Source organism: Selaginella moellendorffii, unplaced genomic scaffold, assembly GCF_000143415.4.
Source record: "Selaginella moellendorffii unplaced genomic scaffold, v1.0 SELMOscaffold_64, whole genome shotgun sequence".
Taxonomy (NCBI): Eukaryota; Viridiplantae; Streptophyta; class Lycopodiopsida; order Selaginellales; family Selaginellaceae; genus Selaginella; species Selaginella moellendorffii.
The window spans coordinates 309,583-335,458 of NW_003314325.1; the positions used below are offsets into that span (position 1 = coordinate 309,583).

A 25,876-nucleotide genomic window follows, 5' to 3' on the forward strand; every position below is an offset into this window, starting at 1 on the left:
GGGTTCTAATGGAGCGACTGTGCGTGGCAACGGGGCCTGTTCTATCCAGTGCGCGAGGCGCCAGATTTCTTCCCTCGAGGACGAGTAGAGGTGTGATTCCGGGTGTAGCGTGTAAATCTAGGCAGGCGAGGTGTCTCTCGGCCGCTGGCGATGAGCAGGGGCAAAATGCGGGATCTTCTCGGCGGCAGAGCGCTGCGCTCGATCAATCTGATGAAGACGATGTGGATGGTGCGACACTGACTGAGGCCGATTTCGAGGATTTCACTATCGAGGGCGAGGAGGAAGAGGAAGAGGAGGAAGATTTCTTTGGAGGTATGCTTAATTCTTTAGATGCTACGTACATTGCCTTGAATAGATTTTATCTAGAGAATAGAGGAGGAGTCTCGAGCTGACATCGGTGGCACGCCCCAAGCACAAGGCAAAGGCAGGCGTAGGAGGCGGGACCGTGTCAAGGGACCTGAGGTAAGCTTCCATTGTCTCAAGGTGATGGCGTGATCATTATCATTTGCTCTCCAGGTACCAAGTCATCTACTTCCGAAGGTAGCCATAGTTGGAAGGCCCAATGTCGGAAAGTCTGCTCTTTTCAACAGAATTGTTGGTGTAAGTTTTCAAAGTTTTTTTTCTTTCGTGAGTTCTAAAATCGTTTTTCTCTCTCTCTCTCTCCAGAGAAACATGGCTATTGTGCACGATGAGCCCGGCGTCACTAGAGACCGTTTATATGGCAGAGTTCGTGGCTCTGTCCAGGAGTTTATGCTGATAGACACTGGTGGTGTATTGACAATTCCAACGAGTGCAGAGAGCGGTTTAGCTGGTGGTTCTGTTGCCGCTGCTCAAGCGAAGAAGGATGCAGCAGTTGCTGGCCTTCCATCCATGATTGAGCAGCAGGCTGCATCAGCTGTCGAAGAAGCTTGCGCACTTGTGTTTGTGGTGGACGGCCAGGTAACGAAAATTCCTCGTTTACATTCAGCATACTCACTTTGTCCATTAGGCAGGCAGGACTTACGTCGGCTGATATCGAAATTGGAAACTGGCTCAGACGCAAGTTCAAACACAAGAAGATCGCTCTCGCCGTGAATAAATGCGAATCTCCAAAGAAAGGACTCTTGCAGGCGGCAGAGTTTTGGTCTCTCGGGTATGCATTGCCACGTAGTCAAATTTTGCTGCTACTAGTTTTTCTGTTTCAGGTTCACACCTGTTCCTGTGTCGGCTATTTCCGGTTCTGGTGTCCCGGATTTACTCGAGGATGTGACTTCCGCAATCAAGGAGAAACAGGTATAGATGATCAGTACTGAAAGACAATAACTGTTTTTCTATTTACCAGGATGAGTTAGAAGCGAGCGAAGGCGACCGGCCTTTATCTGTGGCAATTATTGGGAGGCCAAATGTTGGCAAGAGCAGCATTTTGAATGCAATAGTCGGGAAGGAAAGAACGATAGTCAGTCCCGTGAGTGGAACCACTCGAGACGCAATCGATACAGAAGTAGCTGGACCCGAGGGGAAGGTTTGCTCCTTGAGAAGCCACAACTTCACTAAAGGCTCTGTGTTGTTTGCAGGTCTTTAGACTGATAGACACGGCTGGAATCAGAAAGCGAGCAGCTATTGCCTCTGGCGGTAGCAAGACAGAATCTTTGTGTGTCCAGAGCGCCCTCAGAGCGATCCGACGTGCAGATGTTGTTGCTTTGGTCATTGAAGCGATGACTTGCGCAACAGAACAGGTACTTAACGCAAGCATGGGCTTTTGAAAAGATTTTTTAGCATTGATTTCTACAGGACTATCGGCTCGGTGAGAGGATAGAAAAAGATGGGAAGGCCTGCATCATTGTCGTGAATAAGTGGGATACCGTTCCGGATAAGAATGCGGAATCTACTTACTGGTACGATATGGATGTCCGTGAGAAACTCCGTGTGCTGAAGTGGGCACCGATTGTTTACACCTCAGCGACAAGCGGACAACGAGTCCAAAAGTACGTTCCATTATTTTATCATCTCGTGCATATCTTAATTCGATGCTTTGTAGGATTCTGGCGACAGCTTTGAGTGCTGGTCAGGAAAGGGAGCGCCGGATCAGCACAGCGATTCTTAATCAAGTTGTCCAGGACGCGATCAACATGAAGCAGCCACCTACAACTAGAGGTGGCAGGAAAGGTCGCCTATATTTTTGCACGCAGGTGCGTAAACTGCGCCTACAGAAAAGTCGAGTTTTGATGATTTGGCTCTGCTTTTCTCTTCCAGGCAACCACACGCCCCCCGACATTTGTCTTCTTTGTCAACGATGAGAAGCTTTTCCCGGATGACTACAAGAGGTACATGGAAAAGCAGCTGCGCCAGAATATCGGCTTCCCTGGCACGCCGATTCGCCTGTTCTGGCGGAGCAAAAGGCTTGCACGTCCGGGCTCCAAGCAAAGCACGCAGGAGCTCGCCAGCGTTTAAGTCTACTCTCTCGAGGTGCTGCCAAATCTTTCCTTGCAATTCCATCTCATGCTTTACGTGTCGTGTGCTACAGGCGCTTGGAAGGTGTCAAGTCGCTAGCAGCCGCCACCAAACGGCTGTAAGAGTGTGGACAAAGGCTCCACCAAAATGGACAAGGATGGGTTGCTGCGAGAGGGAGGAGCTACATATATTCTCTTCTAGGTTTTTCTAGCTACACCAACAACAGAGCAACCACCAAAGTGCACAGGGTATGATTTGAGGCATTAAATTTTCTTATAGAGCTTTGCGCTACTGTTTCGAGACAAGGCTTTGTTTCCAGATTGATCGCTCTAAGATCTAAGATGGAAATCTATCCATGGATCGATCTAAGATAATCGCGCAAACAAAAAGAACAGGAAAGGCCTAGATTTTCTCATTGTGTATGGCAATGTTCTGTAAACACGTGTCATGCAAGCGTTTGCTCGTGGGCCACGTGGATGTTGGTTACGTCCGCAGAATTATCCGTTGGGTGGGCAGTTCCGGCCGCCGGCCGGTCGGGAACCGCCGGGTTCTACGAATATTCCGTTGCTGGCCAATATTTTGCCCTTTTCCCCATTTCCTCCAAAATAGGGGAGGAATGGCGATTTCTTAGGGCTTGGCGAGCGCGGGATGTGAGGAGTGATCCGGGGAGGCGCTGGAGTGGACGCGTGAGAGGCGCTCCGCTGCGATCGTGATTCTGCTGGTATGGCAATGCGCGCGTGTGTCACTTTGTGTGAAATTTTTCTTCTTCTTCCTTTCTTTCTTCCTGGTTCTCGGCGGAGAGGTGGATCGATCAGGGATTCATTCCCTGTTCCTCGTTTGCCCCCATTTCTCCGCTCCATTTTCATGCCTCTTTGTCAGAGTTGTGTCTGTTGAAGTTTGAATTCCAGCTGAAAATTCACTGTTAAGTTGTCTCACGCGGTTTTCTCTCGTCCTTTTTGCAGTGATTTGAGATCTTGTTCCGCCCATGGCAGCTTCCATGACCACTGATACTGCGAACTTAACGGGTACTATGATGGATATCTCCAGCCCCGCCATCGCGTTTGACATCGAGGTGGCGGAGTCTCTTCGGGCGACGTTTTCAGTGCCAAAACGAGTGAGGAGGAGGCTGGAGCAATCGCCAGAAGCTAAAAGCCTCGAGGATATTGAAGCCAAGCTCAAGGACGCTGACTTTAGAAGACAGGTCTGCTGGCCTTCTTTCTTCCTGACTTCTCGAAGTTTTTCTTACTCTCTTTCTTTTGCAGCAATTCCATGAGTGGCTTGCAAACAAGGCCAGGCCAAAGCGTAAATCCGACCAGACAAGCTCTCCTCTGCCAAAGGAGCTTGCTGAGCGCCTCGAGGCCAGGCTTTGTGCAGCAGAGCAAAAGAGGTGTGTTTGCTTTTAACTTCTTTCTGTTGTGGACGACTTGGTGCTGAAGTTTGTCTTGTACGAATTTGTCTTGTCGTGTAGGCTGGAGCTTTTAGCTCAAGAGCAGACACGACTTGCAAAGCTTCATGAGCTGAGAATGGCTGCAAAGACTGAAGCTCAGCTCCGTGCAGAGAGGGAAAGGGAGGAACTGGGGACGAAAGTTGAGTCGCGTGTTCAGCAAGCGGAAACAAACAGGATGGCGCTTGTGGAAGCTGAGAAGCAACGGCGAGCTGCAGCTAACGAACGTATTGCACAGTCAATCGTGCAGCGAACTACTCTCGAAGATCAAGAACGCGAGAAAGCTGAAGCTCTTCGTGTTGCCATTTGCCAGAAAATTGCGGCTGCAGAAGAAAAGCGGGCCTGCTTATTGGAAGCAGAAAAGAATCGGGCACAGGCGACTGTCACACAAGCCAGGAAAGTGGCAGAAGCGGTTTTACGGGAGAGGGAACTGGAGTTGATGAACAAGAAGGAGAAACTTGAAGCTCGCCTTCTCAGGGTAAAGTTGTCTATTTTTTTTTTTTGTGGATTCTGATTCTTTCTCTCAGGCAAAGCGCCAGCGTGCAGAATATTTGCGACAAAAGGGAGGCTGTAGAGGAACGTGTCACAATCATGGGCACAAGATGCATAAGCATGGGGATCGGCTTTGTCGAAAGCTGACGAGGTATGTTGTCTCCTTGACTTGTTTATTAACTGCTCACGTTTTTCTAAATTATGGCGTAGGTGCTGGAGGCAATTTCGGGTGTCAATGAAAACAACTTATGCACTGGCCCAAGAGTTTGCGGAAGCCGGTATCAGCCAGCGTACTGTAACGTCTCTTCCGTTCGAACAGCTCGCCAGTCGGATAACTTCTCCTGCGGCATTGAGGAGTGTGAAAGCTCTTCTTGCCCGTATCGAAAGCCGGCTCATGCTCTCGGCTGCGACGGAATCGTCGGAGGTGGCAAAGATCGACGTGCTACTGAAGCGTCTCTCCCCGCCACAGCGTAAGACAGCCTCTTCCGGATCTTCGAGGATGAGCAAACGAAGCAGCGCTCAAGCTCTTGCCAAAGCTCCTGCCAAGGCTCCTGCCAAGGCTCCTGCAAAAGCAAAGGACAGCTCGAAGCATGAGGACCATCACGACCTTGAGAGATATCCAGCGCGTGTTTTCCTTTGTGCCTACATGATATCCGGGCATCCCGACGCAGTGTTCAGTGCGAGAGGGGACCGTGAAGCTGCACTGGCTGAGGCTGCTGCAAAGTTATTGCCAGAGTTTGAAGCATTGGTTTCAACTGTTATAGACGGCCCGACTCCTTCCTCGCCTCCGCCTTCTCCATGTCCGGAATGGTACATCGATGGACAACACAAACCTTTCGCGGCTCAGCTGGCCTCCTTCGACACTGCATGGCACTCGTACCTCTGCCGGTTTGTTGCATGGAAGGTTAAAGACGCAGAGTTGCTCGAAGAGGACTTGATTCGAGTTGCTTGCCAGCTTGAAGTGTCTATGCTGCAAAAGTGCAAGATCGTACCTGGGAAGGATGCGTCGGAGCTGACACACGATACTCAAGCCATTCGCAAGCAGGTAATATTATAAAACTTGATAGTTTACTTGGGTATAACCTGCTCGCTTCTCAGGTTCTTGAAGACCAAAGACTTTTGCGTGAAAGAATCGTCCATTTGACTGGTAACACCGGACTAGAGAAAATGGAGGAAGCGCTTTCAGCCGTCCGCTCCAAGTTTTTGGAAGCAAAAGAGAATGGTGTTCCATTACCGTCACCTTTTGCGTATTCGTCGCCAGAAGACCTGCGAACCGTCCCTGAGTCGCCGGAATCAGATGGACAGAAGGACGAGCGACCGAAATCGAAAGCTGCACGCGCCCTCTTCACTGCAGCTCCAACCAACACTCCAAACATGGAAGCAGTTCCAGAGGCTATGAACCTCGATCCTGCTGCTGATCTCCACAACTCCGGGATGACAAACGAGAGAATTGTAAACGAAATGATGCACGATGGCAACTGGACGATCCCAGATCAGATGAACCCCTCTGGCAGTTTGTCGAAAATGGAGGTAAGTTTCTTGTTCTAAGCAGTAAACACATGGCTAATATATGCACATTTTCACAGGCTCAAATTCGGACAACTATGGAAAGAGCCTTTTGGGATAGCATCGAAGCCAATCTCTTGAAGGATACACCCGATTATCGGCAGGTTGTGAGCCTTGTAGGGGAAATTCGGGATGACCTCGAAAACATAGTGCCTGAGGCATGGAAGCAAGGGATTCGCGAAAGCCTTGACCTGGAGCTTTTGTCACAGGTAAGCAAGTTTATTCTTTTCTTTCGAACTCTAGTAATGGTTACTTTCTGCCGCAGGTTCTAGAGTCGGGCATCAATGACTTCAGATATCTGAGAAATCTGCTTGACTACACCCTTGATATAATTCTGAGACTGGGTGCTCCAGCTCGTGACATGGAATCCAAGACTGCACAGCAGGCGCTTATCGAGGATTTGTCAATGGCAACGACTGATGCTGCAACGAAAGAATCCTTTGGGAAAGCTGTCGTGAAGGGAATGCGTTTTGTGTTCGAGCGCTTGCAGGTATGCATTCTCGTCGATATCGAAATCCCACAACTAAAATACTAAAATACTAAAATACTTTCATGGCAGGTTTTAAAGCAGGACATAAGCAACGTCAGGCTACAGTCCCTCGCGCAACTCATCAGTGGATCGACTGGACTTGACTATCTACGAAAGGCATTCGCCGATCGTTATGACTTAACCGCTTCAACAACAGACGAGCAGCTTTTTGAAAAGCTCTCCAAAACCGTTCGGTGGATCCGCGCGACGCAGTCTTCGATGGAGGCCCACAAGAGCGAAGTTGACTCGGCATTAAACTCTTTCAAGTCGCTTTCAGCAAACTTACCGCCAGCAAGCGCTCCGCCCGCGTTTCCAATGTGCACGGGTGGAAGAGTTGCTGTGACTGGAACGTCCAACTCTTCGAGGCAGAAAGCAGTTGCCTCAGGTACGAAAGATTCTTTTGTTTTTCAGTCACATCTCATTGTTTTCTTTCGCACAGGTGCCGAGGAACCGAAACTGGGATGTGTAAGATGGGGAAGCAACGAGGCCATCATTCGTCTCGGGCTCCTCTTCCTCGTCACAAGCTCCGAGGCTGCTACTGACAAGAATGTACCAGAAACACTCTTACTCAACATCAACAGGCTTCGAGACTGCCAGAATGACTTCCAGCGTGTGGTGGTGATGGCTACCGGGTGAGTGTGCTTTTCATTCTCGACTGTGCTGCTTTGCTAAAGCGAGCTTTGCAGGCTTCTACTTCTCCGGCAAGAGCTCATGACGAAAGTCCATGGGCCCGAGCTGGAGAGCATCCTCGCGGACGCGTGCAAAGAACTGGAGAGCCTCCTCAACGAGCCCATGGCGTTGGTGAGCCAGATTGGATCGTTCCTCGCCAGAGTTTGCGCCAAGTACTGCAGCGAGAGCTATCCGGACGTGGATGCGTGCGCGGCGTTCATGGGCAGGGTGCTGGAGAGATCTCTCTCGGCTGGCGACGCCGTGTTTGAGCGAGTGGTGGCGACCATTCGATCGAGCTTGAGGGCGATGCTGGTGCTCGGGAGTGGCGGCGACGGCGCGGCGGTGGTGGAGTCGGGGCTCAAGAGGATCGGCGGCGGCGTGTTCCTGGAGGAGATCGCGGGCATTGCGCGGAAGATCGACAGGATCTCGAGTGTCACGGTCCAAGTTCACGGGAGCTGGTACGGACGGGTGGTAATGTTCAGCTGAAAGAGACGATGCCGTACGGCGGGGTCTCCAAATGTACAAACGAAAGATTTTAGGGTACTAAGCTTAAATATTTGAAAGAGCGCGGGCTTATAATTTAGGGCTTTTCTTATTGAGTTTAAAAATTTGCGGGAAAAGAAGGTTATTCTAGGTTTTTCTTTGAGCGCTTGCAAATGAATCGGTTCTCCTCTACAAAGAATGCGCGCTTACAAATCAAAGCGGGATGATCAAAATCAAATCGCGTGCACACATGCTTGGAAATCGCCGCGCGCCGCTCCCTCCCAGGTGCTTATCCACAGGGTTATTACGAAGAAAAGGCTATCTTACAACTTCTTTCCCCCTTTTTTTTGTGTGTTTCTTCTCTGTGCGTGTTTGTGTGTGTTCTAATCGCTTCGTTTCCAGACTTTGAGGTGCAAGCCTCCCTTGGGTCTCGGCGTCGGCCAGTACTGGACGCCACAGTCGCCACCCACAATCTTCCACCTTCACAAAGATCACCAAGTAAGTTCTTTTGCTTTTTTTCTCTCGGAGTTGGTCTAAGCTATTTGCATACTTGTAGTTTGTGACGAGAAGATGGATGAATATCAAGGCCTCCAATTTCACGACTTCGCTTCCAGGACATAGCCGGACCCCGTTTCCAAAGGGCGTGTAAATCCCAGGCTTTGGAGGCGTCTACAGCACAACTTAGAAGGTATTAGTACCGAAGGCTTCCATCTCAACTTACTTGGAACTTTTCTTCTTTTTTTTTTCTATACCAGGAATCTGGAGGGGTCGAACTTGTGGGGATCCTTGAAGTACGTGGGATTCAAATGGAAATGTCTGTAGTAGACTTGGACTTTCCATCCTTTTGGAAACAGGACACCTGCATAACAGAAGCTTGGTAAGTACTGTGATTAAATTTGCGAGAGGTTTAGTAGACCCGACCATCATGCTCGACGTCCTCGACTACTTCACGCGGCGAGAATGGTGCCACATTTGCCAGCCTCAGAGATTCTTGTACAACCTGTAAGTTTCATGCCAGGTTTGTTTTTTTCCTTCACTGAAAAGCTGCTTACCCTTAACGAGACTGGCATGTTTTTTATCTCGCTCCATGTCAAGGGACTCTCTGGATGTTCTCTTGCGCTCCTTATTTGGTCCTGCTCGTCCTGGAACGCCAGCAAAAACGGGGTAAGTTTTTCTAAGCGAAACAGGCAAAACCAATTTCGTTCTTCTTACTCTGACTTGTTCGAGAATATCTGGGTGTTCCGTCAGGTACTTGACGATCCACACGAGGAACACGGCCGTGGTTTCGTGTCCAGCAAAGAGAAAAGTGATGAGGATATCCCTGATCTCGTCGTCCGTGAACTTGGTACCTTGATCATCCTTTGAAGCCAAAAGCGACCCCAAGATATCACTGTAAGTAGTTGCCGTGTCGCTTTTCCTTCTTTTCACGAGGCTCGTTAAATCTGTCAGAATCTCCTTGCTTTTCTGCAGTTTTAAAGAAGCTCTCAGGGAGAACGTAAACACTGCGAAAGTGAAAGCGTACCTTGATAGCAAGATGGAATCCAGTTCCTGGGAAATTAATTGGCATCGAGATCGCGCCGTTGGAGAGGATTCCGTAACTATCCAGCAACCGCATCGACTCCTCGCATGGGGCCATACTACAAGTGATGCTGAGCGCAACGTGGAAGGCAAACTAAACAACATAAAAGATCATCAGAGGCTATCAACAAAGCTTTGCACGCATTCGAAAGCATCGACCGGACAGTGAAAACGAAATTGGCCGTGACTCCACGACCTTTACGGGAGCACAGGGACAGTGACTAAAGTGTGAATTCACAAACAAAACAATTTCGACAGCGCAAAAAGGCGACACCAGGCATGAAAGCGCTGTTGCTGGCTGTTTACCTTTCGAGTCTCGTCGTGGGTGACAACAAACTCCCGCTCGTTCCAGTTTTCCAGACACCATCTGCAAAGACTCTCGAACTTCGGAATGCTGTCCCGAATCGTCTCGGAGAGCATGGAGGACTGGACAATTTTCCGAATTCGCTGGTGGAAGGCTCCCTCCCAGGACGGATGGTTGAGGACTCTGTCAATGGACGGGGGATATATCGCCTTGAAAGACTTATGCTTGGTCGCAAGGATAAACTTGGCATGCTCCGGGGTGGACGTAATTATGGTCGGACTTCCCAGGATATGCGTCCTGTAGATCTCTCCGAACCTGCAAGCGTGAAGAGAACAGCATTATTCTCGAGTCGACTCTGCACAGACGAAGAAGCAGAAGGAGAAGACTCGAAACAGAATTAAACTGGAGGAGATGGTGGAAGATCAAAGTGGAGGACAGAAGGAACTGTTTTTTCTTTACCGTGCGTAACGCTCGCGGAAGAACTGATCCGGACTCTTGTAGAAGAAATGGAGACTCTCGCCGAGCCAGGGAATGAACCACCAGCGGCCTCTGGGAATTTTACCACTGCCACTCTGGGCGATGTACAGGCTCCATTGCACCAGGAACACAGGAGACGTCAACAGCACTAAGGCACAAGCGATGAGGACTCCGATCAAAACCATGCTGCTGCTGCTGCCGCTCCTGCTCGAGAAAATTATGTGTGACTTTCACTGCCGCGCCTTTATCGCTTCGGTTAGCGCGGCGCGAGGTAAGACATAGCTGCTTTCTTTGCGGCTAACACAAAGTTCGTGCGTGCAGCTCAGCTTCTCGGCTTGATAACAACGAGCAGCGTCGTCAACAGTTCATGCGCGTGTCATCCAACAACACCTACCGCATACAGACGCAAGACAAAATTCCTATCTGCCTTTCGCCAAGCCGAAAGCTGCGTGTTGCTGTTGGACGTTAGAGTTCGAGAAAGCAACTCGTGAAGTAGGAAAAAGCAGAGACCAGGGAATGAACGCAAATGCAAAGAAGGCGAGGCAGCGCTTGAATCAAAGCTGCAAGCTGATGAGCCGCTGCCGCCGCTGCTGCTGCGACTGCATGGTCTAAAAGGGAGAAGTTATTTCAACTCCGCCCAGCTCCAGACATATACGCATCAACCTGATCCAAGTTGTGCGTGCTGTCAGCCGGATATTTATGGAGAGAGCTTCATCAACACCACGGCTCCTTCAATGGGGGCTCTGGACTGAGCAAAAAGAACTCGAGCAGAGACAAAGGCAAAGACGCGGCAGTGGTGAACAGGCCCAGCTCACATGGGCATTACCAGACGAAGGCAAAAAACCAGCAGCAGAGACGTAAAAGAAAGAAAGCCGAGGGGGTGAACTCGTGAAGATGGGAAACAGTGCTAGCGAAGAACGCAACGGTGATAGTCGTCTTGTGCTGAAACAGAGCTCTGCGCGGCTGTGCGATACTGCCGGAGAGGTAAGTGTGTAAGTGTGAGAGAGTGAGAGCTCTGCTAATGCCTCCTCTTATACTTTTCCAGGCTGGGCTTCTACGCGCTCGCCGATAGCAGCAGTGGCAACCAGTGGTTCGCTCGGCTTCTACGCGCTCGTCAATAGCTACGTACAAACAGGTCGCTGGTAGCCTTGCTAGCGTACAAACTTCGCAGGAATTACCAGGCACAAGAGCACAGTAGCCGCGCGCGCGCGCACGCACGCACTCCACAGTCGCAGGGTACGTTTAAAGCTGGTGATTTGCTCCTCATCTCGGCTTTAAGGCGGGGTGAGCTCGAGTAAGCCAAGGAGCTTGGTGGCGACTCGTTGATTTTGGGCCGTGAGCTTGACAGGGAAGAACTTGTGCGACGTTTTGGAATCTTGACTCCTCCTGGATTGGCGTCAAAAAGCTTTGGCGTCAAAAAATGGGAACGGGATTGCGATCGTGAATTGATCGAGGAAAGAGGAACCGACAGTGGAATTCGCTGTCCCGTCCCCACTATGCTAGATCTCTATTCCCGGTAATTGGCGCGGTTTTTTTTTTTAAATTCGAATGTTTGAAATTTAAATGCGATTTGGCGCGCCCGCTATCTCCATCCCTGGCGCCCAGCGTGTGGTCCCCGGGCTTGTGGTCCGTGACCCGTGGCAGTGAGGCTCACGAGTCTGGTGTCCGGTCACAGCACACCCGATTTCTTTCCCCCGGCTCTGTCCTGGCCAAGGCAAATTCGCGGGCAAATTCGCGGGATTTAGCTCGGATTTGTCGATTTTGCTAATTCGATCCCTTCTCTCAAGTGGGCTGTCGATGGATTGAGCCCAGATCTCGGTTTAGGGGTCGGGTCCGATCAAAGCTTTTTCTTCCCGCTGTTGCCACTAATGTGAAATGTGGAGGCCAGGAAGAGAGAGAGAGAGAGCGAGGCAAAAACAAAAGAAAGAATAGAAAATCCTTTCTTTGCTCGCCTCCCTCCTTCTGGACCAATGTCCAAATACAATGTTCCAGGGAAGAGCAATGATCGGGGCCGTCCGCTGATGATGAAGAGAGATAATCTGGGCCGTCCGCTGATGGCCCATCGCAGCCGTTGGTTTAAGCCTGGCACCTTTGTTAGTGGCGCATTGGCGAGGGAGCGCTATGGCCGCTACTAACGAAGCCTACTACGTCTCCAACCCTAGTTCCTGGGCTAGGGTTAGGGCTTACAGGAGGGAGCGATGGCGGAGGAGAGTGATTCCAGGCGCGCCAGCAGCGCCAGGAGGCCGCGCACGGATTTGGCCCGCCGGCGCCCACATTCGCAGCCCGATCGGCTGCTGACGGTTTCTCGTAGGAATTCTAGCGGCCCGGGGAAGATGGAGGGCGCCGGCGAGGAGGTTTGTAGGCCGAGCGAGGAGAAGAGCGTCAGGGTGTTCAAGCGCAGGGAAATTGGGACGTTTAACGAGGACAAGAGCAAGAACGGTAGGAATGGGGGGAAAACGAATGGAAAATCCAAGGCCGGGAGCGAGGAGAAGCCACCGGATGCAAAGAGACGTCGCCAGCGCTTGGTTCTCGAGGTTCGTATCCTTCGTTCCTTTCTTTGATCCTTTTCATCCTTTGCTTGTGGGCTAACTTTTGTCATTCTTTTTGTATATGAATCCAGGGCTCGGACGAGGACTCCGAACCGTCCGAGAAGAATGGCAATGGAAGTAAAGACTCTTCCAGCCCGAGCAAGCGAGCGGAGTCCAAACCGGTTGCCAAGGCCGCTCCGGAGTGCGTGGGGTTGAGGAAAAGCTCGCGAGTTGTGAAGAGACGCACCTTCGACGACGAGATAGACTTTGACGAGGTGATAAAACGTAGGAGGAGGCCGCCGCAGCAGGATAGTGCGAAGGAGGCTGCTGCCAAACAAGTTGACGAGAACACGGACAGTGCGGATGACGATCACCCGAGGAAGAAGCCAAGGAGAGGAAGCATTCAGGAGCTCCAGTCCGCCAGCGAAAAGCCAAAACAACGAGGTGGTTCGGTAGTAACTCAAGAGAATGCTGTGCCAAGGGAAAAGCCCCTGACTGCAAGACAAAGGGCTATGCAAGCGAAGGATAGCGGCATACTAGAACAACCAAGTACGTCTGGAAGAGACGAGGCTCAGAAGGTAGATTCTCCGAGCGATAGCGTCGACTCGAAGGAGAAAGCGACAGTGCCTTTGACGGCCAGGCAGAGGTCGCTTCAAGCATGCAAGGACGGCGACGGGAACTTTGGGCTCATTGAGTTTCCCGAGGGTCTAAACCATACAGATCGAAGTACGTCACTGGTCTTTTTGGTTCTTTGTCCTTTTTTTTTTCCTTCATGGTAAAGTGTTTGGATGCAGGACGGAAAGCCAAACTTACTGACGAAGAAAAGCTTGCGAAGAAAGCTGAAGCGGCTAGCAAACGAAAACAGCAAGTAGAAAAGGCTGCAAAGGAGATACAGGTAACTTTATTTGCGTATCATGGACCAAAGTAAACCGTTGTTTCTCTTATGCAGGCGTCTGCCATACAAAAAATCCTGAATCAGGACTCAAATAGAAAGAAAAGAGAGGAAAAAATACAAAAGCAAAAACAAGAACTGGCAGAGGTTTGTGACTCTTATCAGAGTTTCAAGCTCGTAACTCGAGAAACTATGTGCAGGAAAAGAAAGCTGCTGAATTGGAAGTCGCTACTAACTCCGTTCGCTGGATTATGGGTCCTTCTGGGACTACGGTTTCGTGGGCTCAAGATGAGTTTCCAGCTCTTTTCTCTTCCGGGCCTATAAGGCAAGTCTTTTTCGAGGTACGAGTGGAATGACAATTTTGCTGTGCTTTTGCAGGTATCCCCCTCCTCGGGAAAAGTGCGCTGCATGTGATAATGCGTACAAATATCGGGATTCGAAGTCCAATCTGCCTCTTTGCAGCCTGCAATGTTACAAGGCAGTGCAACAACCATTGAAGCCGGCATTAGAAGTTTCTCCGGCTCAGTAGTTGTGATGAGGTACCATTGAAATTCATACTTTTTTCAGCTAAACGATCTAGCTGGTAGCACAGGCAAATTGTGGTTACGCAGACAAATATGTTCTAAAGAAAATCGAAAGTGATAGTACCTTGGGCGACACACGATTGTCATTCACTCGTTTTGGTTTGGACTAACTTGTTTGTTATAAGTTTGTTGCAGTGGCATATAAGGCTCGCTCTGGCCTTTCCAGTGGCCGTTGCTAGTGCTTTCAGATGAGCACTTCACTGCTGGTAGTCTTCTTCATCCTTACAAGGTAAGACAGCAAACTTTTGTCTTTCGATAGACTGGCTAACAGTGAAATGACAGGGCGGCCGTCGCCGAGGATGCAGCTCCACCACTCATGCAGCCTATACAGGATTTTCCTCCCGCGTTTGATCCTCCTCCGCCTCCACAGCAGGACGGGGCTTCCACGGTTCGAATTTTTAACAAGGCCAACCCCTCGCTCTCGCTAACCGGTTTGTGGAATGGGAAAGTGGTGATGACGCTTGGAAACGGGACGATGCCTTACCAGGTCGGATGTTATACACGTTCTTTGCTCCTCCTTTTTGGCTCATTCTTTTCTCTTCCGCTTGCAGCAATGGTTTGTAGATACTTCGTGGGGGACGAGATTCACAGACGCGGTTGGCTACAAGGCCTTCATGCTGGTGAACAAGGCGACTGGCATGATACTCCGGCATGGCTACTTGGAAAACTCCGCGGTAAGCAAGCTTGGAACTTGATAGAGCACGAAGTTTACTCGTGTGTCTTTCCTTCTATATCTTACAGGTGAGTTGCGGGATCGTGAAGGGCGACTTGGTGGATAGCTTGTGGACGAGAGGCCCCGACTTACAGGGATTCCACACCATCAGAGCTTGCAGCAAAGTGGAGCTGATAATGGACGTGGAGCGCGCGGACTTGAAGAAGCACATACTCTTGAAAGAAGGATGCAAAGTGGTGATGTTTAAGATGAGCCAGGAAGAAACACAGTACTGGAGAATGGAAGCCATAGTTTCATCGAGCTAAGGAATGAAAAATTATAGATTTTGGAGTAACGTCCGATCAAATCTCTTACGTTAGAGTCCACATACCATGTACGGGAAAAAGATATCCTTGTCTACCGCAAGGTCGTAGCCTCCGTGGAGATAGGTGGTAACTGTCAATGGCTGTTGTTAACGTTTGCGGCCAGGATCCTCGCAAGCTCTTGGAATGGACGGCTGTCATTGCTCGTGCTCGCCACGAGAATAAAGCGAGTTCCTTTGGAACGATCCGGCTTCCTCGTTCCAGTGTCGAGAGAGAAAGAGAGAGTAGCGAGGATGATCCTGGAGGTTCTCGCGAGGAATGCTTTCGAGGAGTTTGCGGCGGGAATGCTCAAGCCGGTGGCGGCGCTGGCGATTGTCGGCATGGCGATCGCGCTGTCGCTCGTCCAGCGGCTTCAACTGGAGCAGGAGATGGTCACCTCCATCGCCAGAGCCTTCGTCCAGCTCGCCCTCATCGGCTTCATCCTCCAGTTCATCTTCGAGCAGAAGAACGCCGTCTGGATCTTCGTGGCTTACACCTTCATGGTAAGATCTCTTCTTTCTCCTGCTTGTTCTTCGTCTAGAGCTTGAGAAAGAAAAAAAAGAATCGTACCTTGTAGGTGATCGTCGCGGGATACACGGCGGGGCGACGAGCAAGACACGTCCCACGAAGTCCATACATCGCTGGAATCTCCATCTTCATCGGCACTGGTGTTACGCTTGCGCTGCTACTGCTGCTTCGAGTGTTTCCTCTCACGCCCCGCTACATGATCCCGGTGAGTGGAATGATGGTTGGAAACTCCATGACAGTCACCGGGGTCGCCATGAAAAACCTGCGAGACAACCTCAAGATGCAAATGAACCAGGTAAAGGCTCTTAGAACTAAGAAAACAAAATCACCTTTTGTTCTTCCAGGTTGAAACGGCTCTAGCTCTTGGAGCGACGCCGAGCCAGGCGATCAAGCGACCGATGAAGAGAACTTTGATACTGGCCTTGAGTCCCGTCCTGGACAACACGAAAACGGTGGGATTAATCTCGCTGCCTGGTGCGATGACGGGACTTATCATGGGTGGCGCGTCGCCGCTGGAAGCTGTGCGTCTCCAGATGGTGGTGATGAACATGCTCGTCGGGGCCGCTACTTTCAGCAGCCTTGTGGCCGCGTACTTGAGCTGGCAGTATTTTTTCACCAAGACCATGCAAGTCGAGACCAAGGTGTTCCTGGATGAGTGAAGTAAATGTTAGTTTCATGGAGAAAATCGCGGAAAACTTACAAAGGCTTGAGAATCTTGGCGAGGATTTTGAGCTCTCTGGAACAAAGAAACCGATCCTTCACAGGCAGAAATCCAAGAGAACAACGTGAAATTTCCACCGGACGAATGGAAATCGAATGAGAAGAAATAGTTCTCGACCGAAAGGCTGGAAGTTCTTATGAAACACAAGAAAGTTCTTACAAACAAAAGATTCCTGGCCAGTGCTAGGCGGCAGCTTGGGCTTCCTGGAAAAAATCCAAAAGCGAGAGGATAAGCAGGAATTTCTAGTTTGGAATCCTTCTAGTGCTGATGATACCTGCTGCTGGGCTTTCTCAATTATGCGCCTATCCCTGTCGTCCATGAGCTTGTCCCATTTATCGTTCCTCACGGGCTTGGGCTGCTCGATCCAATCCAAGAGAGATTTCACGGCCTACATTCTGGGAGAGGAAGTGCTGCTTGCTTAACTTACCTTGCCCATGGTCTTGACATGAGCCATATGAGGAAGATAGCCCATCAGAAAGAGAGCGCCGCCAATGATGCCCATCGGGACCATGCTATGCCACCACGCCATAGCTCAAATGCCCTAATTCTTACATCTTAAAGCATTTTGAAAATTTCCAATTTTTTATGAATCAATAATTTGTAATTATAATTATAATAAAATTTTCTTACCTGATCAAAGAATTATTTATATTTTAATAGATGTAAAATGTGAAAATCCCTATATTTAGAGTAGGAGTAATAAGATATAATTTTAAAAAATATTAATTTTAATGGGCTTATAATGTTTTAAAAACCATTTTTTTATATTTCTTAGTAATGGAAACCACAATTATGAGTAGTTTTTATTACACATTTCTAAGTCCTTCTAAAAATCTTCACTTCTTTTATGTAACATTCTTTTCTAAAGATGTTTTATATGTTGAAAAATATATAAATTTGCAAAAATATATTACTTATTATTTCTTTCATATAGGCTCTTTTAAAATTTATATTTTAAATTTTCACATAAAAGTTTTTTACATCTTTATCCATAATTAACATTTGCATAATGTAATTTTGAAGTTTCTCAAAGATTTTATCTCCTTTAAAAGTTCAAATGGAGCATAAAATGCAAAAATATTCATAAAGATATTATTGATAACAAAGAATTACAAAAAAGAAAAAAATTTATATTCATCTTTAATAAAAAAAAATTCATTTGAGCTCATAAACATCATCTTCTCGTAAACTTGATCCTTGAATATTCTTCAAGAATCAAACTACATTATCCATAACTTGTCAACTAATGTCATGATCACACTCTATATTAATAAAAAATGGCAAAACACCAAGAATAGGACAAATCATGTAATCACATCCCACAAAAGTTGAAAATGACAACATATCAAGGATGGGTACAACACCAACATAATCACAACTCATAACACCAAAAGTTCAATCTAACAGAGTAGCATTAACAACTTCAAATGATATACTCCTTGATTAATAATTGCATGGCATGGTAGAAGAAGAGAATGCAATAAAGATCAAAAGAAAGAACAGATTTATAGCTAAAATTCTAAATCTTGGAAAAAATTCATACAAATCTAGATTTAAAAGAGAATGAAGAAATAAAAACAAAAAATACAATCCCAAACACTAGAGTAAAACACTATTAAAAAGTTTTACCCTTCAAGGACAAATTGTAGTGCCTCTCATCTCGATATCGAAATAAATATATTAATTAGGGTTTAGACCCCTACTTATATACAGTCCATATGCTTTAGTACTAGACTTAGTGGCAGGGTAATACATGTATATGTATATATATATATATATGTGTGTGTGTGTGTATTTACAAATTGTAAGCCACAAATTTTTCCTTTCCAATTTGTTAACTTACCTTGTATATTTGACCACCACTGCCTTAGCCTTAGTTAAATTTCCTCGCCAAGGTTTCTATTTATTGTATTAACTCCTACTTGGTCCTGCTTAATTTCAGCAACTCACTATACGAATAATAGAGCATTAGCCATCCATCCATAGATTCCCAAATTTTCTCCAAATCCCCCTCTCTAATTAGACTGAACTTAAAGTTTAATTACACTCCCCATAAGCACAAGTAATCAAGCACACCAAGCCTCCATGTTTTTAACATCTCTTGGTACAATAAAATTTGATCATGGGACCCTCTAAATCCTAAACCTTGGGTGCAACACTTATTTCAGAGCACCTAAAGGAAAGACCATGGCATAACAACCCAATATAAATATCTCTACTCCCCCACTTTCATCCTGAAGGGAAGGTCCAAACCCCTAAAAAGGGGTGAAGACTAATAAACTGAAAGGTACTTAAGTGGGGCACCATCCCACAAAAGTCAAGAACATTATAATTAATTTCCCTTTCAATTAAGTGGCCCACTTCAAACATTAGAGGTAATATCTAAAACATGGGCAAGGCAGGAACTCCCACATTGTCAACACAGAGTGCCGGATCCCATCGCAACTGCTGTGTTTCATGGAACGTTCTCCAAGCCTATCCATCCTTTAAATACTTTCACAACCATCTCACAACTCAAGGAAAGAAAGAGGTCACTCTTCTAATTCTTAGCATTGCTCTCTCGTTTGTTTCCTCAAGTTCCAGGGGTCACTCAAGAACACGATGATGATCACACTCTTCCAATTTCTCGTCATTGCGGCACCAATCTTCCAGGTGATCACAGCCTCCGACGCCGATCCCCTCCAGGACTTTTGTGTGGCCGACCTCGCAAAGGACCTCACTCTCAATGGCTACCCTTGCAAGCGAGCAGCCAACACCACCACCGAGGATTTCATCTTCTCCGGCCTTCGAAACTCCGCAAACACCAGCGGCCCATCGAGAGCCGACGCGGTGTTTGGCTTCGTCCACAGTTATCCGGGGCTCAACTCTCTCGGCCTCTCCATAGCCAGGCTCGACTGGGCTCCCGGCGGTCTCATCCCTCCACACACGCACCCGCGAGGCTCAGAGATCATCTACGTCGTGGAAGGGAGCTTGTACGCCGGATTCGTCACCACCCAGAACCAGCTCTTTGCTCGGGTCATCTCCAAAGGCGACGTGATGATCTTCCCGCGGGGTTTGATACACTGGCAGCTCAACGTTGGTAACACCACCGCCATGGCCGTGGTGACGCTGGATTCGCAGTCACCGGGCTTCCAGCTTATCGCAAGCTCCATGTTTGGATCGGACATCCTGGACGAGGTGCTCGTCAAGACGTTCTTTATTGATGAGAATGCGGTTCGGCAGCTCAAGGCGACGTTCTCTGGCTCCTCCTAAATAGTTCACTTGAAAGTAAAAATAAATTTTGTACGGTAGATTTTATGGAAACTTGATCGTTCTTTCTTTCATTTTCAACACGTTAACTTCACTGACGTTTGTCGACTTTGTCGCTTAGTTTATTTTTCATGTGCATAAATTGACGTGGAGGAGATGAGTGTGTTGTCCAGATCCAGCAGCGGCAGGAGCGTCACACTCTCATCATATTTTAAAGGTTTATTTAGGAAAGGTCCACAAAGTTGAAATATTGTCTCACACTTTTGGAGATGATAAATTTCTTCTTATTGACCTTATCTAGCACATTTTATATAATTTTTTAGTACACTATTGATTTCTTTAAGATTCTCCGATTTGAAACTGGCCAGCAAGCAAATCCAACAAAAGTACACCACTGCCATTCCGGCCGCAAGGAAATGTGCTACTGGAAGACCAAAGGGGGATTGTCCAAGTACTGGAATCGTGATTTTGATCACATGATGTCTTTTATTATACGTTCCACACTCTAGCATAAAACGGTCCGGATGGGAAATTAGAGGCCGGGGGATTGGTTGGACGATGCAAACGATTGCGAAATGAAGGGAATTTTAGGATTGTTTCATTTTGTGATACATAAAACATCTATACTTTCTAAACTTCACACTCATATTTTAAAGAAACTCACTGGAAGTCAAGATCATTTGAAACTAGAAAACTATTGGCAGGCTGACGTGTCAGTTGTGCAGAGTTTTTGGGGAGCTAGGCGTGGCAAAGGGGAGCCCGATGGAGCTTTGGAAATGCGTACAAAGATTATTTCGACAAAGAATGCATACACCGAAGATCAGAAACTTGTGGATCTAAAACAGATGTAAATCATGGCGTGTCAAGCAGGACCTTCCACATTGTCAACACATTGCACCTTCCATCCTTCGTGGAACCTCCACATTGTCTTGGCACCCACGCCTTTTCATCCTTCAAATACCATCTCACAACTCAAGGTACTTCTCAAAAAAGAGATCCACTCTTCCTTTAGTTCTTCTCACAATCGTTTGTTTCCTCAAGCTCAAAAACACGATGATGTTCACACTCCTCCAACTTCTCGTCATTGCGGCACCAATCTTCCAGGTGATCTTAGCCTCCGACCCCGATCCCCTCCAGGATTTTTGCGTGGCCGACCTCGCAAAGGACCTCACTCTCAATGGCTACCCTTGCAAGCGAGCAGCCAATACCACCACCGAGGATTTCATCTTCTCGGGCCTTCGAAACTCCGGAAACACCAGTGTCCCATCGAGAGCCGTGGCGACATTTGGCTTCGTCAACGATTATCCGGGGCTCAACACTCTCGGCCTCGCCATAGCCAGGCTCGACTTTGCTCCCGGCGGTCTCATCCCTCCACACACGCACCCGCGAGGCTCGGAGATCATCTACGTCGTGGAAGGGAGCTTGTACGCCGGATTCGTCACCACCCAGAACCAGCTCTTTGCTCGGGTCATCTCCAAAGGCGACGTGATGATCTTCCCGCGGGGTTTGATCCACTGGCAGCTCAACGTTGGTAACACCACCGCCATGGCCGTGGTGACGCTGGATTCGCAGTCACCGGGCATCCAGCTCATTGCAAGCTCCATGTTTGGATCGGACATCCTGGACGAGGTGCTCGTCAAGACCTTCTTTATTGATGAGAATGCGGTCCGGCAGCTCAAGGCGACGTTCTCTGGCTCCTCCTAAATAGTTCATGGTTTCATATAGAAACTTTGCAAAATAATAACAAGCATCTCAACATAGCCCAAGTGGCACATTTTCAAAGGTGACGTGATGAAGTTGGAATTTACACCTTCACCACTGTTGGGACAAAGTCTTGCTTGCCCGGTCAACCCATAGTCAAAGTTGATTTCCGAATGATGCTTTGAATTCGCTTAATGACGTGGCCTCTGGACTAGATCGCCGACAGGCCCAGCAAGATGGCGCAGGTAAACAAAACCATAATCTTTACAAAGCATGTTAACCAAGTGCCATTGTCGAGGACGTGTTCAAGCTTGCCTCTGGGTGGATGATGTTTGCCTCAGGGGTGTCAATCTCTCAAGCTCCTTATCATCTGCCAGGAAGCACAAGAACAATTTACTGGGACCAATGCCAAAAACAAAGGTGTCCACAAAGCTGTGTTTCTGGAGGCAGAGGTGTGAAAATGTGGAAACCTTTATCCTTTGTAGCCACAGGCGCTGGAAACAAACGCGAAAAAGCGGTGCTCAAGCCAAAAGAGAGGTTGTATTTCATCAAAAGTCTATCTCGACAAAAGCACACAGCCATGCAATTTCAAGCGCAAACAAACTATCAGTATGTCGAAAAGAAAGAATGCAAGCAAGCAAGCAGGCTATTAAACATGCCTATACAAAAATAAATAATGCAGGAAAAATGCTGGGTAGAGAGGTTGAGGGACTCGCTGTTGGAATCGACTTTGCAGCCCGCAGCTCACTTGGCTTTCGTTGCCCTGTCACAACCTCAAGAATTAAGACTGTTCTTGTTCTGAATTGATTGCAGTTTGAGAGCTTACTGGTTGGTGTTCTTTGGAGAAACAGGACTTCGGCTGGGACTGCTGCTGGTAGCTCTACAATCAAAGAGAAAGTTAGTGGAAAGCGCCGACAGCGAAAGGATACCTCTTTGGACTTCTGCTTCTCGTAGATTTCCTTGCTCCCCCCCGGACAGGTGATCTCTGCTTTTGCAGCAGTGAGAAAACAAAAACAGGATTGAGAAGTATTACAGCTACTTACTCTTCTCACTGGACTAGGAGATCCGGATGAGTAGGAGCTTGACCTGCCCCGCCTGTTTGGTGGTGATCTTGCTCTGGAAACACAGTATTGTTAGCCAGCAAGAATTTGAAGCAAGGAAAACAAACCTTCTAGGAGCCGAACGCGATCTGGAACGTGATCGCATCATCCGCCTTGGAGGCGAGCGCATACGCCTCGGTGGAGGGGTCCTTGAACGACGTCGAACTGGGGAAGACCTCCGTGGTGGTGTACGTCCTCGCCTGACTGGAAGTGGTGACCTGGTTGCGAATAGCACAGCGGTAAAACCTCAGAACACATAAAGCTTTTCTATTGTATACCTGCGCCTGTAAGGAGCTGGCGATCGCTGACGACCCATAGGCCTTCGTATTGGGCTCCTGCAAATTCATATAGCGCATTAGAATCACGATGAGGACGGCCGAGAGAAAATTTACCTGTTTGGAGACCTCCGTCGCCTTCGGAATCCTGGTGAAGGTGACCGTCGCCTTACCGGCGACGAAGCTGGTGGCCTTCGTCGCGGTGGCGCAGCGTCTCGTTTTGGAGACACCCCTCGTGCCGGGGATACCTTTCTTGTGAGCTTTACACTGATGACGAGTCCATCGACTTGAGCCTACAAACAAGGAAAAAAAAGTGTAAGTCCCACACACAGAAAAAAAAAGAAAGAAAAAGAATGCCAACCCCATCCATGAACTGTTGAGCTTTTTCAGCATCCGATTTGCTCTTGTAATCCACGTACGCAAATCCCTTTGGAAGATTCACCTGGAAAGAGGGGAAATTTAGAAGAAAAAAAAGAGAAGCCTACGCGAGAATGCTGTCAGGAAGAAGTGTTCTTTATCCTTACCGTCTTGTCCATCGCAAGATCCACAGCAATAATATCCCCATAGTTCCCTACACAAAGCAAAAAGATCAAAGTTTCGAGCGCTAGAACCCATGGGAGCCTACCGAAAATCTCCTTGAGATGGGACTCGTTCACATTCCTCGAGAGCTGGCTGACGTGCAAGCGGCTGGAATCCTCGGCCGGCTTGGCCAAGCGCTTTCTAGGGCTCCGGCTCCGCCCGGAACTGGCGCTCGTCCCGGACGACGACGCAGACCTGGATCGCGAGCGGGAGGAGCCCGAGTAGGAGCTAGATCCCGAGCGCGCCGGCGAGGACGATTTCGGCTTGACAACCTTGGTCGCCATTCCCTCCGTCCGGTGCGCCAAAACCTCGAAAACCCTAAACCTAAAACCAAGAAACGAAATTTAGGGCAGACTTGTCGAGAGTGGCGGTGAATGGATTCGAACCGCGGACGTGATTAAATACCGCTGTTGGGATTCGACGTTTACACGCGCAACACGACACCACACTTTTCGCCTTTGTCGAACGCTTTTGTTATGAATGGGCGCCAACAAACGCGAGCCCATCTCTATCGAACAAAACAAGCCCAGAGAAGAAACAAAAAAATATGGAGAGAGGGAAGAAAATTGAAGGCAAAGAAGAAGTTGTAACAATCGATCGAGCAAAGCATTACTTTTTTATCGATCGAATCGCAACTGGGCAGCCCAGATTCCCCCCAATGCTCTGTGTAATCAATAAAACTAGAGCGCATCCAAGAGACAAAGTGGTATTGTTCTTTGATCACGATCGCTTGGAAGAACACAAAAAAAAAAACATAGAAATTTTTTTTTTCTTGGAGTGTCCCTACAGAACAAAATCGACACGCACTCGAGAACAAACACGCTTTTGGAGGTGTGTGTCAAGTTTGTGCTGTGGGAAAAAGAGAACTCCTCTCCCTCTCACAATCTGGAAGAAAGTGAAAGAACTTTAGCTACGAACAAGAACAACCAAGAGAAAGAGAGAGAAAAGTCTTGCCCGGCTCGTCTCACAAAGCTTGTGCTGCCGATCCATGGATGGAAGAATCGAAGAGCTGGAGCATCAATTCACGCCGGAGAGCTCTAGCGCAGCAGCGGCATTTGGAACCAAGTAGCGCTGATCAGCCTTGCGGGAGGATTTGCAGAGGAGCTTGAGCGGCGAGCCGTGGCAATTGCTGTATCGTCGACCCAATCTCTCGTAGCAATCGATGGAGAAGAGCGAGAGCGAGAGATGGACTTCGTCTTTGCTCCACTTCTCTTGCTGCTGGACGCTCGCCTTGGCTGGAACCGAGGAGGAGCGTGACAAGAGGGGCCGGAGGCAAAGAACGTAGAGGCGGCGGAATCCCCCCAGCGCAAGAACCACAGACCTGAGCTGCGACGCTTGCGACGAGGCGCCGCTGGCGCTGGACCAGTTGATCGTGCACACGTTCTCCCACAGCGTCTCGTCCTCGGCGGCGCGCCTCCACCGCCGATTGACGCACGCCGCCATGGCCAGGGCTTTGGCGTCGAGGTGCTTGAGGATCTCGTAGAACATGTCGTCGTCGCGCTCCACCTGCGAGATCACCGTCGGCGGCTGCGACATTGCAATCCGCCACTCCAATTCCCCCGAAATCTCGCAAATCCGCGGTTTCTTGCCTGGATTCGCGAGCATCCCGGGCCGATCGAATCGATGGAAGCCGCAAGATCGATCAAATGCAGCTACCGGCGCACGAATCAGCGATCCATCCCCTGTTCTTGCAACGAGAAGTTACTAGAATCCGGGGCGAGAGGAGGGATCCGAGGCCTGGAATCCGCGAAAATCTCCGAGGCGGAGAGAGAGAGAGGAAGAAATTTTGCTCTTGGCGGAACAAGAGCCCTAAATCTCGGCCGTTAAATGGTGCAAGAAGCATCCAGCGGTTACAATGCAAACGCGTCACTCCATCAAGAAATGTCAACGACTGTAGCTTACAATTAATCAGCCCATTAGCCACAAACTTACAAGAAGCCCACGCGTATGTATTGGCGGTCGTGTATGTATAATAATACTCTTCGCCGAGGGAATCAAACACGCCGATGCCCCCCTTGGTTCTCTTCGCCGAGGGTATATGCCTGATTCTAGAAACCACCTGGCCGGTACTTGATTCCCCACGTAGAAGCCCTTGTCCCGCAAGAAGTTAGAGCTTCCAAGCTGTCACCACTAGTACCGCATTTTGTGGCAGGACCACGCCAGCTGGGTGTCCACGTCGGCAGCCGGTTGTACTGCCGAGTACCACTGACTAGAAACTAAAACCGTTTTGTCTGCCACGCAAAAAACACAGCTGACAAAAACACTAACAAATAATAATTTTTCCAATTTTCAAATAATATTTTGTGAGATAAGTTGGAACTGCAAGACGTGTGGAAGAGAGATAGAATTTCGAGAGTGACTGCTTGGAGTGTAGCGGTTGTTCATCCCCACAAAAGAGAAAAAAAAGCGAGTAGAAAAAGGGGATAAAAACGATGGTTTCATGGACTGTTGCTAGATTGAGTGAATGAGAGAAAGGACAATGGTTGCTCGTCAGAAAGGAGTGGCGTTTTGTCGGCGTCTACTATAGAAGGGACGAATCGACCACCTATAAGTAGAATTAATTGATAAAACCCACGATTAGATTAACTAAAATTTTTATTATAACAGATTAATTTGTATTAATTGAAGTTTGTTTAGTCCACTCCAAAGCTTACACCAAGCTTTTTCTCGAGACACTAAAGCTTTGGAACGACTTGGATGACCTCTTCTTTTGTTTTTCTTCTCAACCTCCAC

General features: G+C 48.5%; 9 protein-coding genes and 1 long non-coding RNA gene across 16 annotated transcripts; 6 read left to right on the plus strand and 4 right to left on the minus strand.

Moving 5' to 3' along the window:
* The first annotated feature begins 8 nt into the window (after positions 1-8).
* On the plus strand, positions 9-2,901 carry LOC9648586 (GTPase Der). The gene is made up of 12 exons (XM_002984727.2): positions 9-312; positions 374-462; positions 517-600; positions 667-939; positions 993-1,132; positions 1,185-1,272; positions 1,322-1,501; positions 1,554-1,715; positions 1,771-1,964; positions 2,018-2,168; positions 2,233-2,445; positions 2,504-2,901. The coding sequence occupies exons 1-11, from the start codon at positions 9-11 to the stop codon at positions 2,428-2,430; spliced, it is 1,863 nt and encodes a 620-aa protein (XP_002984773.2). The 3' UTR covers positions 2,431-2,445; positions 2,504-2,901.
* A 127-nt stretch (positions 2,902-3,028) lies between these two features.
* Positions 3,029-7,713, plus strand: LOC9648587. Its single transcript, XM_002984728.2, has 12 exons — positions 3,029-3,151; positions 3,393-3,631; positions 3,693-3,817; positions 3,899-4,352; positions 4,402-4,517; positions 4,577-5,411; positions 5,465-5,896; positions 5,953-6,141; positions 6,198-6,422; positions 6,492-6,846; positions 6,901-7,093; positions 7,148-7,713. Exons 2-12 carry the CDS (start codon positions 3,416-3,418, stop codon positions 7,614-7,616), a joined length of 3,609 nt encoding a protein of 1,202 aa, XP_002984774.1. The 5' UTR covers positions 3,029-3,151; positions 3,393-3,415; the 3' UTR covers positions 7,617-7,713.
* LOC9645110 (abscisic acid 8'-hydroxylase 4) lies at positions 7,704-10,509 on the minus strand. 2 transcript variants are annotated; one of them, XM_024689851.1, is made up of 10 exons: positions 10,367-10,509; positions 9,955-10,306; positions 9,498-9,810; positions 9,136-9,285; positions 8,826-9,077; positions 8,666-8,755; positions 8,535-8,613; positions 8,366-8,472; positions 8,164-8,282; positions 7,704-8,093 (listed from the first exon to the last, which is right to left on the minus strand). In XM_024689851.1, exons 2-10 carry the CDS (start codon positions 10,155-10,157, stop codon positions 7,997-7,999), a joined length of 1,410 nt encoding a protein of 469 aa, XP_024545619.1. In that variant the 5' UTR covers positions 10,158-10,306; positions 10,367-10,509; the 3' UTR covers positions 7,704-7,996. The 2 variants fall into 2 exon arrangements, with proteins under 2 accessions (XP_024545619.1, XP_024545620.1); XM_024689852.1 differs by lacking the exon at positions 7,704-8,093 and having other exon boundaries at positions 8,176-8,282; positions 8,335-8,472; positions 9,955-10,509.
* Positions 10,510-12,060: 1,551 nt separating this feature from the next.
* LOC112351661 (uncharacterized protein DDB_G0286299-like) lies at positions 12,061-14,129 on the plus strand. Of its 3 annotated transcripts, none has more exons than XM_024689928.1 (7): positions 12,061-12,506; positions 12,593-13,226; positions 13,295-13,395; positions 13,450-13,539; positions 13,593-13,717; positions 13,771-13,931; positions 14,112-14,129. In XM_024689928.1, the coding sequence occupies exons 1-6, from the start codon at positions 12,171-12,173 to the stop codon at positions 13,919-13,921; spliced, it is 1,437 nt and encodes a 478-aa protein (XP_024545696.1). In that variant the 5' UTR covers positions 12,061-12,170; the 3' UTR covers positions 13,922-13,931; positions 14,112-14,129. The 3 variants fall into 3 exon arrangements, with proteins under 3 accessions (XP_024545696.1, XP_024545695.1, XP_024545694.1); XM_024689927.1 differs by lacking the exon at positions 14,112-14,129 and adding an exon at positions 13,985-14,051; XM_024689926.1 differs by lacking the exon at positions 14,112-14,129 and having other exon boundaries at positions 12,063-12,506; positions 13,771-14,051.
* LOC112351662 (ricin B-like lectin R40G3) lies at positions 14,115-14,983 on the plus strand. The gene is made up of 4 exons (XM_024689929.1): positions 14,115-14,205; positions 14,259-14,463; positions 14,528-14,650; positions 14,718-14,983. The coding sequence occupies exons 1-4, from the start codon at positions 14,165-14,167 to the stop codon at positions 14,952-14,954; spliced, it is 606 nt and encodes a 201-aa protein (XP_024545697.1). The 5' UTR covers positions 14,115-14,164; the 3' UTR covers positions 14,955-14,983.
* Positions 14,952-16,785, minus strand: LOC112351663. 2 transcript variants are annotated; one of them, XR_002994203.1, is made up of 6 exons: positions 16,667-16,785; positions 16,514-16,594; positions 16,219-16,442; positions 15,848-16,165; positions 15,561-15,792; positions 14,952-15,512 (listed from the first exon to the last, which is right to left on the minus strand). It is a non-coding gene; the product is annotated as an uncharacterized LOC112351663 (long non-coding RNA). The 2 variants fall into 2 exon arrangements; XR_002994204.1 differs by having other exon boundaries at positions 15,402-15,512; positions 15,561-15,780.
* Positions 16,786-18,840: 2,055 nt separating this feature from the next.
* Positions 18,841-19,491, plus strand: LOC9648588 (germin-like protein 1-3). Its single transcript, XM_002984730.2, has one exon. The coding sequence runs from the start codon at positions 18,841-18,843 to the stop codon at positions 19,489-19,491; it is 651 nt and encodes a 216-aa protein (XP_002984776.1).
* Positions 19,492-20,313: 822 nt separating this feature from the next.
* LOC112351664 (germin-like protein 1-1) lies at positions 20,314-21,801 on the plus strand. The gene is made up of 2 exons (XM_024689933.1): positions 20,314-20,465; positions 20,530-21,801. Exons 1-2 carry the CDS (start codon positions 20,343-20,345, stop codon positions 21,190-21,192), a joined length of 786 nt encoding a protein of 261 aa, XP_024545701.1. The 5' UTR covers positions 20,314-20,342; the 3' UTR covers positions 21,193-21,801.
* On the minus strand, positions 21,711-23,492 carry LOC9645112 (serine/arginine-rich splicing factor SR45). 2 transcript variants are annotated; one of them, XM_024689931.1, is made up of 10 exons: positions 23,190-23,492; positions 23,089-23,135; positions 22,926-23,006; positions 22,682-22,857; positions 22,568-22,624; positions 22,358-22,507; positions 22,233-22,305; positions 22,119-22,177; positions 22,016-22,069; positions 21,711-21,952 (listed from the first exon to the last, which is right to left on the minus strand). In XM_024689931.1, exons 1-10 carry the CDS (start codon positions 23,425-23,427, stop codon positions 21,934-21,936), a joined length of 954 nt encoding a protein of 317 aa, XP_024545699.1. In that variant the 5' UTR covers positions 23,428-23,492; the 3' UTR covers positions 21,711-21,933. The 2 variants fall into 2 exon arrangements, with proteins under 2 accessions (XP_024545699.1, XP_024545700.1); XM_024689932.1 differs by having other exon boundaries at positions 22,119-22,174; positions 23,190-23,491.
* A 347-nt stretch (positions 23,493-23,839) lies between these two features.
* LOC9645113 (F-box protein GID2) lies at positions 23,840-24,953 on the minus strand. 2 transcript variants are annotated; one of them, XR_002994205.1, is made up of 2 exons: positions 24,098-24,953; positions 23,840-24,028 (listed from the first exon to the last, which is right to left on the minus strand). XR_002994205.1 is itself a non-coding variant. In XM_002984830.2 (2 exons), exon 1 carries the CDS (start codon positions 24,746-24,748, stop codon positions 24,161-24,163), a length of 588 nt encoding a protein of 195 aa, XP_002984876.2. In that variant the 5' UTR covers positions 24,749-24,953; the 3' UTR covers positions 23,840-24,028; positions 24,112-24,160. The 2 variants fall into 2 exon arrangements, 1 of the variants encoding a protein (XP_002984876.2); XM_002984830.2 differs by having other exon boundaries at positions 24,112-24,953.
* Between the last annotated feature and the right edge of the window lie 923 nt (positions 24,954-25,876).

What these genes read in the sequence shown, in the direction of transcription:
- LOC9648586 (XM_002984727.2), top strand. Translation starts at nt 9, where the DNA reads ATGGAGCGACTGTGCGTGGCAACGGGGCCTGTTCTATCCAGTGCGCGA. An exon ending in CCGCAATCAAGGAGAAACAG is followed by an intron (nt 1,273 to 1,321) that starts GTATAGATGATC and finishes TCTATTTACCAG; the next exon opens with GATGAGTTAGAAGCGAGCGA. An exon ending in TGACTTGCGCAACAGAACAG is followed by an intron (nt 1,716 to 1,770) that starts GTACTTAACGCA and finishes TGATTTCTACAG; the next exon opens with GACTATCGGCTCGGTGAGAG.
- LOC9648587 (XM_002984728.2), top strand. Translation starts at nt 3,416, where the DNA reads ATGGCAGCTTCCATGACCACTGATACTGCGAACTTAACGGGTACTATG. An exon ending in CTTTGTCGAAAGCTGACGAG is followed by an intron (nt 4,518 to 4,576) that starts GTATGTTGTCTC and finishes ATTATGGCGTAG; the next exon opens with GTGCTGGAGGCAATTTCGGG. An exon ending in GCAGTTTGTCGAAAATGGAG is followed by an intron (nt 5,897 to 5,952) that starts GTAAGTTTCTTG and finishes ACATTTTCACAG; the next exon opens with GCTCAAATTCGGACAACTAT.
- LOC9645110 (XM_024689851.1), bottom strand. Translation starts at nt 10,157, where the DNA reads ATGGTTTTGATCGGAGTCCTCATCGCTTGTGCCTTAGTGCTGTTGACG. An exon ending in TTCCGCGAGCGTTACGCACG is followed by an intron (nt 9,811 to 9,954) that starts GTAAAGAAAAAA and finishes TCACGCTTGCAG; the next exon opens with GTTCGGAGAGATCTACAGGA. An exon ending in CGAGGACGTCGAGCATGATG is followed by an intron (nt 8,473 to 8,534) that starts GTCGGGTCTACT and finishes TCTGTTATGCAG; the next exon opens with GTGTCCTGTTTCCAAAAGGA.
- LOC112351661 (XM_024689928.1), top strand. Translation starts at nt 12,171, where the DNA reads ATGGCGGAGGAGAGTGATTCCAGGCGCGCCAGCAGCGCCAGGAGGCCG. An exon ending in AGGCTGCAAAGGAGATACAG is followed by an intron (nt 13,396 to 13,449) that starts GTAACTTTATTT and finishes TCTCTTATGCAG; the next exon opens with GCGTCTGCCATACAAAAAAT. An exon ending in AAAAACAAGAACTGGCAGAG is followed by an intron (nt 13,540 to 13,592) that starts GTTTGTGACTCT and finishes AACTATGTGCAG; the next exon opens with GAAAAGAAAGCTGCTGAATT.
- LOC112351662 (XM_024689929.1), top strand. Translation starts at nt 14,165, where the DNA reads ATGAGCACTTCACTGCTGGTAGTCTTCTTCATCCTTACAAG. An exon ending in ACGGGACGATGCCTTACCAG is followed by an intron (nt 14,464 to 14,527) that starts GTCGGATGTTAT and finishes TTCCGCTTGCAG; the next exon opens with CAATGGTTTGTAGATACTTC. An exon ending in GCTACTTGGAAAACTCCGCG is followed by an intron (nt 14,651 to 14,717) that starts GTAAGCAAGCTT and finishes TATATCTTACAG; the next exon opens with GTGAGTTGCGGGATCGTGAA.
- LOC9648588 (XM_002984730.2), top strand. Translation starts at nt 18,841, where the DNA reads ATGATGATCACACTCTTCCAATTTCTCGTCATTGCGGCACCAATCTTC.
- LOC112351664 (XM_024689933.1), top strand. Translation starts at nt 20,343, where the DNA reads ATGGCGTGTCAAGCAGGACCTTCCACATTGTCAACACATTGCACCTTC. An exon ending in ATACCATCTCACAACTCAAG is followed by an intron (nt 20,466 to 20,529) that starts GTACTTCTCAAA and finishes TGTTTCCTCAAG; the next exon opens with CTCAAAAACACGATGATGTT.
- LOC9645112 (XM_024689931.1), bottom strand. Translation starts at nt 23,427, where the DNA reads ATGGCGACCAAGGTTGTCAAGCCGAAATCGTCCTCGCCGGCGCGCTCG. An exon ending in CCATCTCAAGGAGATTTTCG is followed by an intron (nt 23,136 to 23,189) that starts GTAGGCTCCCAT and finishes TGCTTTGTGTAG; the next exon opens with GGAACTATGGGGATATTATT. An exon ending in CGACGGAGGTCTCCAAACAG is followed by an intron (nt 22,625 to 22,681) that starts GTAAATTTTCTC and finishes ATGAATTTGCAG; the next exon opens with GAGCCCAATACGAAGGCCTA.
- LOC9645113 (XM_002984830.2), bottom strand. Translation starts at nt 24,748, where the DNA reads ATGCTCGCGAATCCAGGCAAGAAACCGCGGATTTGCGAGATTTCGGGG.